Below are 14,172 nucleotides of genomic sequence, written 5' to 3'. Positions count from 1 at the left end.
CCCAACAACTTTTACTTCTGAAAAGCCCTCATTAGCAATGCATACCTTAGCTAAGCACCACACTACCTCCAACAAAGCACAATCACTGCCTGCATGACACTCCGCTGCCACTTCTCCTGGGTTACATGCTGACCAACCCCCCCCCCCCCACAGCGCACACCAAAGTGTCCCTGCGCAGCCTTCAGCTGCCCTCATGCCACACCACCCTCATGTCTATTTATAAGTGCGTCTGCCATGACGAGGAACCGCAGGCACACACTGCAGAGGGTTGGCACGGCTAGGCAGCGACCCTCTTTAAAAGGGGCGGGGCGATAGCCCACAATGCTGTACAGAAGCAATGAGAAATATAATCCTGTGCCACCGCCATCAGGAGCTGCACACGTGGGCATAGCAATGGGGAACCTATGTGCCACACACTATTCATTCTGTCAAGGTGTCTGCATGCCCCAGTCAGACCGCGGTTTTTAATTCATAGACACAGGCAGGTACAACTCCCTATTGTGAAGTCCCTGTGGACCGACAGCATGGGTGGCTCCCTGGAACCCACCGGCGGTACATAAAAATATCCCATTGCATTGCCCAACACAGCTGAGGTAGTAATGTCGTGCTTAATGCAGGTGGGCTTCGGCCCACACTGCATGTCCCAGTCAGACTGGGGTTCATTAGAAGTGGAAACAGATGCATTTAGAATTCCCTGTGGACCCACAGCATGGGTGGGTGCCAGGAAGCCACCGGCGGTACATAAAAATATCCCATTGCATTGTCCAACACAGCTGAGGTAGTAATGTCGTGCTTAATGCAGGTGGACTTCGGCCCACACTGCATGCCCCAGTCAGACTGGGGTTCTTTAGAAGTGGAAACAGATGCATTTAGAATTCCCTGTGGACCCACAGCATGGGTGGGTGCCAGGAAGCCACCGGCGGTACATAAAAATATCCCATTGCATTGCCCAACACAGCGGATGTAACGTCAGCTGTAATGCAGGTGGGCTAAAAATTAATTTGATTACACTGTAGGCGAGGGCCCACAAAAATTGCTGTATCAACAGTACTAATGTACATCAGAAAAATTGGCCATGGCCAACCAAGAGGGCAGGTGAAACCCATTAATCGCTTTGGTTAATGTGGCTTAAGTGGTAACTAGGCCTGGAGGCAGCCCAGTGTAACGAAAAATTGGTTCAAGTTAAAGTTTCAACGTTTTTAAGAGCATTGAAACGTATAAAAAATTTTAAGAAAAATTATATGAGTGAGCCTTGTGGCCCTAAGAAAAATTGCCCGTTCGGCGTCATTACGTGAGGTTTCAGGAGGAGGAGCAGGAGGAGGAGGAGGAGGAATATTATACACAGATTGATGAAGCAGAAATGTCCCCGTTTTGGATGGTGAGAGAGAACGATGCTTCCATCCGCGGGTGCAGCCTACGTATTGCTTAGGTATCGCTGCTGTCCGCTGGTGGAGAAGAGAAGTCTGGGGAAATCCAGGCTTTGTTCATCTTGATGAGTGTAAGCCTGTCGGCACTGTCGGTTGACAGGTGTGTACGCTTATCCGTGATGATTCCCCCAGCCACACTAAACACACTCTCTGACAAGACGCTAGCCGCAGGACAAGCAAGCACCTCCAGGGCATACAGCGCGAGTTCAGGCCACGTGTCCAGCTTCAACACCCAGTAGTTGTAGGGGGCAGAGGCGTCACCAAGGACGGTGCTGCAATCGGCTACGTACTCCCTCACCATCCTTTTACAGTGCTCCCGCCAACTCAGCCTTGACTGGGGACCAGTGACACAGTCTTGCTGGGGAGCCACAAAGCTGGCAAAGGCCTTGGAGAATGTTCCCCTGCCTGCGCTGTACATGCTGCCTGATCTCTGCGCCTCCCCTGCTACCTGGCCCTCGGAACTGCGCCTTCTGCCACTAGCGCTGTCGGATGGGAAGTTTACCATCAGTTTGTCCACCAGCGCCCTGTGGTATAGCATCATTCTCGAACCCCTTTCCTCTTCGGGAATGAGAGTGCAAAGGCTCTCCTTATACCGTGGATCGAGCAGTGTGTACACCCAGTAATCCGTAGTGGCCAGAATGCGTGTAACGCGAGGGTCACGAGAAAGGCATCCTAACATGAAGTCAGCCATGTGTGCCAGAGTACCTGTACGCAACACATGGCTGTCTTCACTAGGAAGATCACTTTCAGGATCCTCCTTCTCCTCCTCCTCCTCAGGCCATACACGCTGAAAGGATGACAGGCAAGCAGCATGGGTACCGTCAGCAGTGGGCCAAGCTGTCTCTCCCCCCTCCTGCTAATCCTCCTCATGCTCCTCCTCCTCCTCCTGAACGCGCTGAGATATAGACAGGAGGGTGCTCTGACTATCCAGCGACATACTGTCTTCCCCCGGCTCTGTTTCCGAGCGCAAAGCGTCTGCCTTTATGCTTTGCAGGGAACTTCTCAAGATGCATAGCAGAGGAATGGTGACGCTAATGATTGCAGCATCGCCGCTCACCATCTGGGTAGACTCCTCAAATTTTCCAAGGACCTGGCAGATGGCTGCCAACCAGGCCCACTCTTCTGTAAATAATTGAGGAGGCTGACTCCCACTGCACCGCGCAAGTTGGAGTTGGTATTCCACTATAGCTCTACGCTGCTCATAGAGTCTGGCCAACATGTGGAGCGTAGAGTTCCACTGTGTGGGCACGTTGCACAGCAGTCGGTGCACTGGCAGATTAAACTGATGTTGCAGGGTCCACAGGGTGGCAGCGTGCGTGTGTGATTTGCGGAAATGTGCGCAGAGCTGGCGCACCTTTCCGAGCAGGTATGACAAGTGGGGGTAGCTTTTCAGAAAGCGCTGAACCACCAAATTAAACACATGGGCCAGGCATGGCACGTGCGTGAGGCTGCCGAGCTGCAGAGCTGCCACCAGCTTACGGCCATTGTCACACATGACCATGCCCGGTTGGAGGCTCAGCGGCGCAAGCCAGCGGTCGGTCTGCTCTGTCAGACCCTGCAGCAGTTCGTGGGCCGTGTGCCTCTTATCTCCTAAGCTGAGTAGTTTCAGCACGGCCTGCTGACGCTTGCCCACCGCTGTGCTGCCACGCCGCATGACACCGAATGCTGGCGACGTGCTGCTGCTGACACATCTTGATTGCGAGACAGAGGTTGCGTAGGAGGAGGAGGAGGGTGGTTTAGTGGAGGAAGCATACACCCCCGCAGATACCACCACCGAGCTGGGGCACGCAATTCTGGGGGTGGGTAGGACGTGAGCGGTCCCAGGCTCTGACTCTGTCCCAGCCTCCACTAAATTCACCCAATGTGCCGTCAGGGAGATATAGTGGCCCTGCCCGCCTGTGCTTGTCCACGTGTCTGTTGTTAAGTGGACCTTGGCAGTAACCACGTTGGTGAGGGCGCGTACAATGTTGCGGGAGACGTGGTCGTGCAGGCCTGGGACGGCACATCGGGAAAAGTAGTGGCGACTGGGAATCGAGTAGCGCGGGGCCGCCGCCGCCATCATGCTTTTGAAAGCCTCCGTTTCCACAAGCCTATACGGCAGCATCTCCAGGCTGATCAATTTGGCAATGTGCACGTTTAACGCTTGAGCGTGCGGGTGCGTGGCGTCGTACTTGCGCTTGCGCTCAAACTGTGGCGCTAGCGACGTCTGGACGCTACGCTGAGAGACATTGCTGGATGGGGCCGAGGACAGCGGAGGTGAGGGTGTGGGTGCAGGCCAGGAGACGGTAGTGCCTGTGTCCTGAGAGGGGGGTTGGATCTCAGTGGCAGGTTGGGGCACAGGGGGAGAGGCAGTGGTGCAAACCGGAGGCGGTGAACGGGCATCGTCCCACCTTGTGGGGTGCTTGGCCATCATATGCCTGCGCATGCTGTTGGTGGTGCCTCCCCAGCTGATCTTGGCGCGACAAAGGTTGCACAGCACTGTTCGTCGGTCGTCAGGCGTCTCTGTGAAAAACTGCCACACCGTAGAGCACCTTGACCTCTGCAGGGTGGCATGGCGCGAGGGGGCGCTTTGGGAAACAGTTGGTGGATTATTCGGTCTGGCCCTGCCTCTACCCCTGGCCACCGCACTGGCTCGGCCTGTGCCCACACCCTGACTTGGGCCTCTGCGTCCTCGCCCGCGTCCACGTCCTATAGGCCTACCCCTACCCCTCAGCATGGTGTATTACCAGTGATTTGATTTCCCAGGCAGGAAAGAAATATGCGCAAGCCTGCTGCTAAACGTAGCTGGCTGCGTATGATTTCTGTTTACGTTCTGCACCCACCACACACGTACCCAGAACGCTGAGGACTGTCAGAGGCAGGCCAAATAGAATGTTTCCCTTTTTTTGGTAAAGAAAAGGCCCACTGCGTATATTCAATCAATAATATATGTCTTCTGGCCCTGCAAATGTGTCACAGAACTGCAGGGTTGCAGAGTTATTAACTACAGCAGAGCGGTGATTTTTCCCAGGCAGGACAGAAATTGGCGCAAGCCTGCTGTTAAACGTAGCTGGCTGCGTATGATTTCTGTTTACGTTCTGCACCCACCACACACGTACCCAGAACACTGAGGACTGTCAGAGGCAGGCCAAATAGAATGTTTCCCTTTTTTTGGTAAAGAAAAGGCCCACTGCGTATATTCAATCAATAATATATGTCTTCTGACCCTGCAAATGTGTCACAGAACTGCAGGGTTGCAGAGTTATTAACTACAGCAGAGTGGTGATTTTTCCCAGGCAGGAAAGAAATTGGCGCAAGCCTGCTGTTAAACGTAGCTGGCTGCGTATGATTTCTGTTTACATTCTGCACCCACCACACACGTACCCAGAACGCTGAGGACTGTCAGAGGCAGGCCAAATAGAATGTTTCCCTTTTTTTGGTAAAGAAAAAGCCCACTGAGTATATTCAATCAATAATATATGTCTTCTGGCCCTGCCTACACAATTCTGTCCCTGTAGTATTACTGCAGGGCGCAATGCTCTGCACAGCCAATTTAAAAAAATAAATAAAAATGCAACACTGCTAACAGCAGCCTGCACAGTTCTGCACACGGTTAAATGTGGCCCTAAGAAGGACCGTTGGGGTTCTTGAAGCCTACACTCACTCCTAACACTCTCCCTGCCTAACCACCACTTCTGTCCCTGTAGTATTACTGCAGGGCGCAATGCTCTGCACAGCCGATTTTGAAAAACAACAAAATGGGCAACACTGCTAACAGCAGCCTCCACACGGATAGATGTGGCCCTAAGAAGGACCGTTGGGGTTCTTGAAGCCTACAGTCACTACTAACACTCTCCCTACAGCAGCTCCGGCACCAGCAGCACTGTCCCTCAGCTAACTCACAAGGCATCTGAGGCGAGCCGCGGGAGGGGCCGACTTTTATACTCGGGTGACACCTAATCTCGCCAGCCACTCACAGCAGGGGGGTGGTATAGGGCTTGAACGTCACAGGGGGAAGTTGTAATGCCTTCCCTGTCTTTCAATTGGCCAGAAAAGCGCGCTAACGTCTCAGAGATGAAAGTGAAAGTAACCCGAACATCGCGTGGTACTCGTTAAGAGTAACGAGCATCCCGAACACCCTAATATTCGCACGAATATCAAGCTCGGACGAGTACGTTCGCTCATCTCTAGTGCAAACATAGTATCCAAATTTTTGATGAGATATATATTTTCATCTGTTTACTTTATTTTGGAAGCGCATTTGAAAAACTTGTGTGCACATTTAACATTATTAAAATTTTGAGAAATATTTTGTTTTCGTACAACAAGCTGAGATTGTAAAGGCTCATAGGTGTCAAAATGATGGACACCCCAACAAATGACACCAGTGTAAAAATAGACCCCATAATATATTCACTGAGGGGAGTAATGAGTATGAGTTAATGCAATTTAGAGGAGAAAAAATTGAATGTCATATTTTTGCAAATATGTCATTTTAAAGACAGGATTTTTTTTCTATAGTGCACTCTAAAATGGATAGCTGTGTTTGTCCTGTGTTCAGAAACCTACCCATTGTGGTCCTAATTAGAGATGAGCGAGCGTACTCGTCCGAGCTTGATGCTCGTTCGAGTATTAGGGTACTTGAGATGCTCGTTACTCGAGACGAGCACCACGCGGTGTTCAAGTCACTTCCATTTTCTTCCCAGAAAAGTTTGCACCGTTTTCTGGCCAATAGAAACACAGGGAAGGCATTACAACTTCCTCCTGTGAAGTTCCAGCCCTATACCACCCCCCTGCAGTTAGTGGCTGGGGAGATCAGGTGACACCCAAGTATATAAACTGGGGCTCGCCACAGATGCACGCTGAGAGACATTAGGGAAAGTGCCGTCCTGCTGTAGCTGCTATAGGGAGAGTGTTAGGCTGTTATCTTCGTCTTCAAGAACCCCAACGGTCCTTCTTAGGGCCACATCTGACCGTGTGCAGTACTGTTGAGGCTGCTTTTAGCAGTTTTGCACATTTTTTTTTTTTGTATATCGGGCGTGCAGACCATAGCGTCCTCAGTCTGCAGTCATTTTACTGAGTATAGGGGCAGTACTGGTGAGGCAGGGACAGTGGTACAGGGAAAGAGATATACTGTCTATATAGGCAGTGGGCTTTTTCAAAAAAATTGGAAAAAAAAATCTTTGGGCTGCCTGTGACCGTGTTTAGTTTACTACGTATCTGCTGGGGATAGTAGTCGCTCACTATTACCCAGCTAGGTGTTACTGCAGCCTTGCGCATAATTTTTTCTGGCTGCACTGTGCTTTCAATAACCACAGTCATCCTCCAACAGCGAAATCCATATACAGGCTATATAGGTAGTGGTCTTTTTCCCAAAAATTGGGAAAAAATACTATATTTGGGCTGCCTGTGACCGTCTTCGGTTTACTGCGTGTCTGCTGGGGGTACTAGTTGCTCATTATTACCCAGCCAAGCCTGTGACCATGTACAGTTTACTGCGTGTCTGCTGGGGGTAGTAGTCGCTCATTATTACCCAGCTAAGCGTTACAGCAGGCTTGCGCATAATTGTTTCCTGGCTCTGCTGTGTCCGTTACATGATCGCCGTCATCCCGCCAGAGGGAAAGAGTATACATATATACGCTGCATACGGTGTGTGTCTGGTTTTTCACCTCACCATTTTAAAAAATGGGCCTGTCTTGACTGCTACTATTACTGAAATGGGCGGTTGGGCAGCATGTTACCCAGGAGAAGTGGCAGCGGAGCGTCATGCAGGCAGTGATTGTGCTTTGTTGGAGGTAGTGTGGTGCTTAGCTAAGGTATGCCTTGCTAATGAGGGTTTTTCAGAAGTAAAAATTGTTGGGGGGGGCACTCTTGCCGCTATTGTGGCTTAATAGTGGGACCTGGGAACTTGAGATGCAGCCCAACATGTAACCCCTCGCCTGCCCTATCTGTTTCTGTGTCGTTCCCATCACTTTCTTGAATTTCCCAGATTTTCACCAATGAAAACCTTAGCGGATCATGGGTGATATACAAAAATGCTCGGGTCGCCCATTGACTTCAATGGGGTTCGTTACTCGAAACGAACCCTCGAGCATCGTGGGAAGTTCGACTTGAGTAACGAGCACCCGAGCATTTTGGTGCTCGCTCATCTCTAGTCCTAATCTTATGTATGTATGCACAACGGAATCCAAAACGAAAGGAGCAGCCAGTGGCTTTCAGAATAGAAATTTTGGTTGAAGATGCTTCAGGCCCCATTGCTTACTTGTAGAGCCCTTCAGTGGCCAAAACGAGAACCCCCACAAATGGCTCCATTTTGAAAACTAGACCCCTTAATAAATTTATCTAGTGGTGTACTGCATATTTTGACTGCACAGCTTTTGAATGAATTTAAGCACAGCAGAAGGAAAAAGTTACAATTTTCATTTTTTTGGCAATTGTGTAATTTTAAAAAGGTTTTTTGTACAGCACACATATGAATGAAGACCTTCACCCTAAAATGGATACCCTTTTTCTCCTGTCTTCAGAGACATACTCATTGTAGCCACAGTCTACTTAGTGGACATATGTCTAGGCCTGTAATGGAGGGAAGACCCTTTGGCTTTCAGGGCACAACCGAATCAATTCCAGGCCCCATTGCACACTTGTATTGCCATCAAACTGCCCAAATGATAGAACACCCCCCACAAATTACCCCATTCTGAAATCTAGATCACTTACCCCTTTTATCTAGTTGTGTACTGAGCATTTAGACCCTACAGTAAGCATAAACAGACTTACGTAAATGGGCTGTTTTAACTAAATTATTAAGAGCTTGGGGATGGCCACTTACTGTGATGGTAATTTTAGCTATCCAAGGAAATTTTTCTTGTACGTCTTCTTCCTGATCCGGAGGGAATTCTCTGGAAAGTCCACACATCTGCAGAATTTCTGCCACATCTAAAAGTAAGCAAACTTGATAAAGAAACAGAACCAATCCGTACAGGACAAGATTAATGTTGTGGGCAGCTCCAAGGCACAAAATGTGATGGGTGCCTGCATCCCACCTATCAGAGCTGAACTCCATCTGATCCCCATTACAGGCACATATAGAACCAAAGTCTGTGACTGTAACAAAGAGGCATTCTCTACTTCTAGAAGGAAGAAGGTTTCTATACCAACATAAAAGGGGGTTCTTTACTGTAAGAGTAGTGAGACTGTGGAACTCTCTGCCTAAGGACATGGTGATGGCAAACTCACTAAGGTCCCCTGTCCATGGGTGATGTGAAGTCCCGCGGCAGATCTCCGCTGCGGGAGCTGCCGCCTGGGAGCAGGAGCCGCCACCAATTCTTCGCCGGTCAGCCCTATCTGATAGATAGGCTAGCCGCGGAGAATCAAGGCAATTCACAGCATGCTGCAAATCGCCCGCCGCGAGCGGAGAATCGCAATTATTCTCCGCTCGTGGACAGGTGGCGGCGTGATTCTCAGGTGGTTTACCCCCGGAAAATTCACACCCGTGGATAGCCACCCTAAATGATCACAAGAGAAGCCTGGACGCCTTTCCTGAGTGTAATAAATTACATGTAATAGTCACTAATTACTTCACAAGGGACGGTGATCCAGGGATTCATTCTGATTGCCAGATTTTGAGTTGGGAAGAAATTTTTTCCCCCTAAAATTAATAAAATTGGTGTTGTAGCAGGTTTTGTTTTTCATTCACGGAGGTCTGGTTTATGTTAGTTCTGTTTTGGATTTTTCTGTCAACTTTCTCTGGCACTGGTGAGAATGTCTATGGGAGTGTTCTGCTACCTGTTGCACCTGCCTAGTAATTAGGGAGGGCTTTAATTCCTGTCTTTGCTGTGGACATGTGCTGATTATTCTCAGACTTCATCTGATGGTTGTTGGAATCAGAGCTTGATCTTGGTCTCCTGTTTCTCCCTGCTCATCTCAAGCAAAGTACTGTGGTTTCTGGCAGTTGTATTTGCGTTCTTATTAGGACGGGACATCCTCTATAGGCAGGTTCGGTCTAATATTCAGAGTTGTATAGGGAAAGTTCTCCTGTCCATCCGTTATTCCACACATGACCTGTGGTGGTTTATGTGCTTTGTTCCACTGTATGAACAGAGTCTGGGAACTGTACGGTGGGCCGGTTTCGGTGGGTCCTGATCAGACTTGACAATTGGATCCTACCTTATGGGGCTCTTTTGCTTTCCTCTGGATCAAAATTGCAGGACAATAGGCTGAACTGGATGGACATGCCTTTTTTCAGCTTTACATACTATGTAGGAGAGACTGGTAGACATGATCGTGCCCTTGTCACTAATGTCTATAGACCCTCAAAATGGCCATTACTATACTTTTCTATACTCGTTACCATATCACTAAATGATTTCAGCCTGTGTTCCAGTCTTTCAGCAGCTCCACACAGGCAAATGTAATGACATCATCACACCATAACAATAGGGGAGGAAGAGATGTAACTTTCTTTACTTAACATGTCATTAAATGCCTTCTTCATATCATCCCCCAATCAGCCATTACTAAACGTTCCTCTACTTGCTATTGTATCGACAAACTATTCCAGCCTGTGACCTGGTTGTCCAGCAGCTTCATACAGGCAGGTGTAAAGGCTTCATTGCAACATAACAATAGAAAAGGAAGAGATGTAAAGTTTCTCACCTAACATTTCATCAAAGGCCGTCAACATATCACTTATAGATTGCATCTTGAAGACATGCTTCTCGGGATTTTTCTTGGATGCAAGTTCATTGATTTCATTATTGTCGGTTTCATCGCCCAGGCCAAACACATAGACATCTGTACACAGGAGAAAAGTGATTCATTAAATGTGAGATAATGGATTGTAAATAGAGATGAGCGAACGTACTCGTCCGAGCTTGATACTCGTTCGAGTATTAGCGTGTTCGAGATGCTCGTTACTCGTGACGAGTACCACGCGATGTTCGGGTTACTTTCACTTTCATCTCTGAGACGTTAGCGCGCTTTTCTGGCCAATAGTAAGATAGGGAAGGCATTACAACTTCCCCCTGCGACGTTCAAGCCCTATACCACCCCCCCTGCAGTGAGTGGCTGGCGAGATCAGGTGTCACCCGAGTATAAAAATCGGCCCCTCCCGCGGCTCGCCACAGATGCGTTCTGACATAGAGGAGGGAAAGTGCTATCTTGGTGGAGCTGCTATAGGGAGAGTGTTAGGAGTATTTTAGGCTTGAAGAACCCCAACGGTCCTTCTTAGGGCCACATCTAACCGTGTGCAGTACTGTGGAGGCTGCTTTTTGCAGTGTTGCACATTTTTTTTTTTTGGTATATCGGCCGTGCAGAGCATTGCGCCCTGCAGTAATACTCCAGGGCCAGAAGTGGTGGTTAGGCAGGGACAGAAGACATATTGATTGAATATAGGCAGTGGCTGCCTGTCACTGTCCTCAGTGTTCTGGGTCTCTGCTGGGTGTAGTAGTTCTCCAAATTCATACGCAGCCAGCTAAGTGTTACAGCAGGCTTGCGCAAAATTATTTCCTGGCTCTGTCTGGGCTGTGAAATCACCGCTGTATTGCAGTTCACAGTGCAACACTCTGCAGTTCTTTGACATACTCCAGGGCCAGAAGCGCTTAGGCAGGGACAGAAGACATATTGATTGAATATAGGCAGTGGGCCTTTGCAAAAAAATTTTGGGAAAAAAATCTATTTGGGCTGCCTGTCACTGTCCTCAGTGTTCTGGGTCTCTGCTGGGTATAGTACCGTAGTTCTCCAAATTCATACGCAGCCAGCTGTGTTACAGCAGGCTTGTGCAAAATAATTTCCTGGCGTTCCGTAAGCGAAGTCAGCCTCCAACCACAGGCCAATAAGCGGCACATTTAATTACAGCGTTCTGTTTCTGCACTACTGGTAATACACCATGCTGAGGGGTAGGGGTAGGCCTAGAGGACGTGGACGCGGGCGAGGACGCGGCGGCCCAAGTCAGGGTGTGGGCACAGGCCGAGCCAGTGCGGTGGCCAGGGGTAGAGGCAGGGCCAGACCGAATAATCCACCAACTGTTTCCCAAAGCTCCCCCTCGCGCCATGCCACCCTGCAGAGGTCAAGGTGCTCTACTGTGTGGCAATTTTTCACAGAGACGCCTGACGACCGACGAACAGTGGTGTGCAACCTTTGTCGCGCCAAGATCAGCTGGGGAGGCACCACCACCAGCATGCGCAGGCATATGATGGCCAAGCACCCCACAAAGTGGGACGAAGGCCGTTCACCGCCTCCGGTTTGCACCACTGCCTCTCCCCCTGTGCCCCAACCTGCCACTGAGATCCAACCCCCCTCTCAGGACACAGGCACTACCGTCTCCTGGCCTGCACCCACACCCTCACCTCCGCTGTCCTCGGCCCCATCCAGCAATGTCTCTCAGCGCAGCGTCCAGACGTCGCTAGCGCCACTGTTGGAGCGCAAGCGCAAGTACGCCGCCACGCACCCGCACGCTCAAGCGTTAAACGTGCACATTGCCAAATTGATCAGCCTGGAGATGCTGCCGTATAGGCTTGTGGAAATGGAGGCTTTTAAAAGCATGATGGCGGCCCCACGCTACTCAGTTCCCAGTCGCCACTACTTTTCCCGATGTGCCGTCCCAGCCCTGCACGACCACGTCTCCCGCAACATTGTACGCGCCCTCACCAACGCGGTTATGCCTGGCCCATGTCTTTAATTTGGTGGTTCAGCGCTTTGTGAAAAGCTACCCACACTTGTCATACCTGCTCGGAAAGGTGCGCCGGGTCAGCGCACATTTCCACAACTCCAAGACGGACGCTGCCACCCTGCGGACCCTGCAACACCGGTTTCATCTGCCAGTGCACCGATTGCAGTGCGACGTGCCCACACAGTGGAACTCTACGCTCCACATGTTGGCCAGGCTCTATGAGCAGCGTAGAGCTATTGCGGAATACCAACTCCAACATGGGCGGCGTAGTGGGAGTCAGCCTCCTCAATTATTTACAGAAGAGAGGGCCTGGTTGGCAGACATCTGCCAGGTCCTTGGAAACTTTGAGGAGTCTACCCAGATGGTGAGCGGGGATGCTGCAATCATTAGCATCACCATTCCTCTGCTGTGCCTCTTGAGAAGTTCCCTGCAAAGCATAAAGGCAGACGCTTTGCACTCGGAAATGGAGGCGGGGGAAGACAGTATGTCGCTGGATAGTCAGAGCACCCTCATGTCTATATCTCAGCGCGTTGAGGAGGAGGGGGAGGAGGATGAGGAGGAGGGGGAAGAGACAGCTTGGCCCACTGCTGAGGGTACACATGCTGCTTGCCTGTCATCCTTTCAGCGTGTGTGGCCAGAGGAGGAGGAGGAGGAGGAGGAGGAGGAGGAGGATCCTGAAAGTGATCTTCCGAGTGAGGACAGCCATGTGTTGCGTACAGGTACCCTGGCACACATGGCTGACTTCATGTTAGGATGCCTTTCTCGTGACCCTCGCGTTACACGCATTCTGGCCACTACGGATTACTGGGTGTACACACTGCTCGACCCACGCTATAAGGAGAACCTTTCCACTCTCATTCCCGAAGAGGAAAGGGGTTCGAGAATGATGCTATACCACAGGGCGCTGGTGGACAAACTGATGGCAAACTTCCCATCCGACAGCGCTAGTGGCCGAAGGCGCATTTCCGCGGCCCAGGTAGCAGGGGAGGCGCAGAGATCAGGCAGCATGTACAGCGCAGGCAGGGGACCATTCTCCAAGGCCTTTGCCAGCTTTCTGGCTCCCCAGCAAGACTGTGTCACCGGTCCCAAGTCAAGGCTGAGTTGGCGGGAGCACTGTAAAAGGATGGTGAGGGAGTACGTAGCCGATCGCACGACCGTCCTCGGTGACGCCTCTGCCCCCTACAACTACTGGGTGTCGAAGCTGGACAAGTGGCCTGAACTCGCGCTGTATGCCCTGGAGGTGCTTGTGTTACCATACAGTGCGGCATGGGGTCCCGCGGTCGGCGCGCGTCGCTCCGGCGTCGGCTCCAGCCGCCTGGAGCCCTGTGTCGAGGTCATCCCAGCAGCTTGGGTTGGCCAGTGGGCGGCGGCGTGGGCGTGCCCGCCCGTAGGGTGCCGCCCGCACTCCTCTGTGTTTCTTATACAGCAGTGGGTGGAGTTGCCTCCTCCCACTCTCCGCCCCTGGGCGGAACCTTGTGGTTAAAAGACTGGCAGTGAACTGAGCTCATTGCCAGTTATTGGTTCTGCATGCACCTAGCCAGTCTGTCTGCGGTTCTCCTCAGTCAGTCCCTAGTTGTCGGTCAGCTCCCTCTGGTCCCCTGTTACTCAGTCTGTTTTGGTTGGTTCTGTTTGCCTCTAACCTAGTCTGGCCCAGTCAGCACTAGTTGCTATCCAGCACCCTGCCAGTTTGCCTGTGAGGTCCATCTCCAGCCTTGTCAGTTTTGTTGGTCTGATTCATCTGCCTCCTCTGTCGGCACTCTGTTCCCCCCATTAGGTAGGTTCTTGCTTGTCAGTCGCCAGGTCCCTAGCCAGGGCAGGGACCGCCGTCCAGTTGTCCGCCTGGGGTTAGCCAGGGCCGAGGCAAGTAGGCAGGGACAGTGGGGGTGCGGGAGATCAGGGCACCCCAACTGGCGCTCGGGGGGCAGAGTGCCGTAACAGCTTGCTTGTCCTGCGGCTAGTGTCTTGTCAGAGAGTGTGTTTAGTGTGGCTGGGGAATCATCACGGATAAGCGTACCCACCTGTCAACCGACAGTGCCGACAGGCTTACACTCATCAAGATGAACAAAGCCTGGATTTCACCAGACTTCTCTTCTCCAC

General features: G+C 51.0%; 1 protein-coding gene across 1 annotated transcript in view; it reads right to left on the bottom strand.

The window, feature by feature from the left end:
• The window catches only part of LOC136580481 (complement factor B-like), a 63,334-nt gene that overhangs the window by 21,281 nt on the left and 27,881 nt on the right, over positions 1 to 14,172 (bottom strand). Inside the window, exons 10-11 of the mRNA XM_066581071.1 lie at positions 10,062 to 10,199; positions 8,236 to 8,342 (exon numbers count right to left, since the gene is read on the bottom strand). Of these exons, the coding sequence (XP_066437168.1) occupies positions 8,236 to 8,342; positions 10,062 to 10,199 (245 nt within the window). The remainder of the gene's footprint in view (positions 1 to 8,235; positions 8,343 to 10,061; positions 10,200 to 14,172) is intronic.

The sequence above is a fragment of the Eleutherodactylus coqui genome, chromosome 10, assembly GCF_035609145.1.
Source record: "Eleutherodactylus coqui strain aEleCoq1 chromosome 10, aEleCoq1.hap1, whole genome shotgun sequence".
Taxonomy (NCBI): Eukaryota; Metazoa; Chordata; class Amphibia; order Anura; family Eleutherodactylidae; genus Eleutherodactylus; species Eleutherodactylus coqui.
Note: the sequence above shows the minus strand (reverse complement) of the source record. Positions and strands in the feature narration are given on the sequence as shown.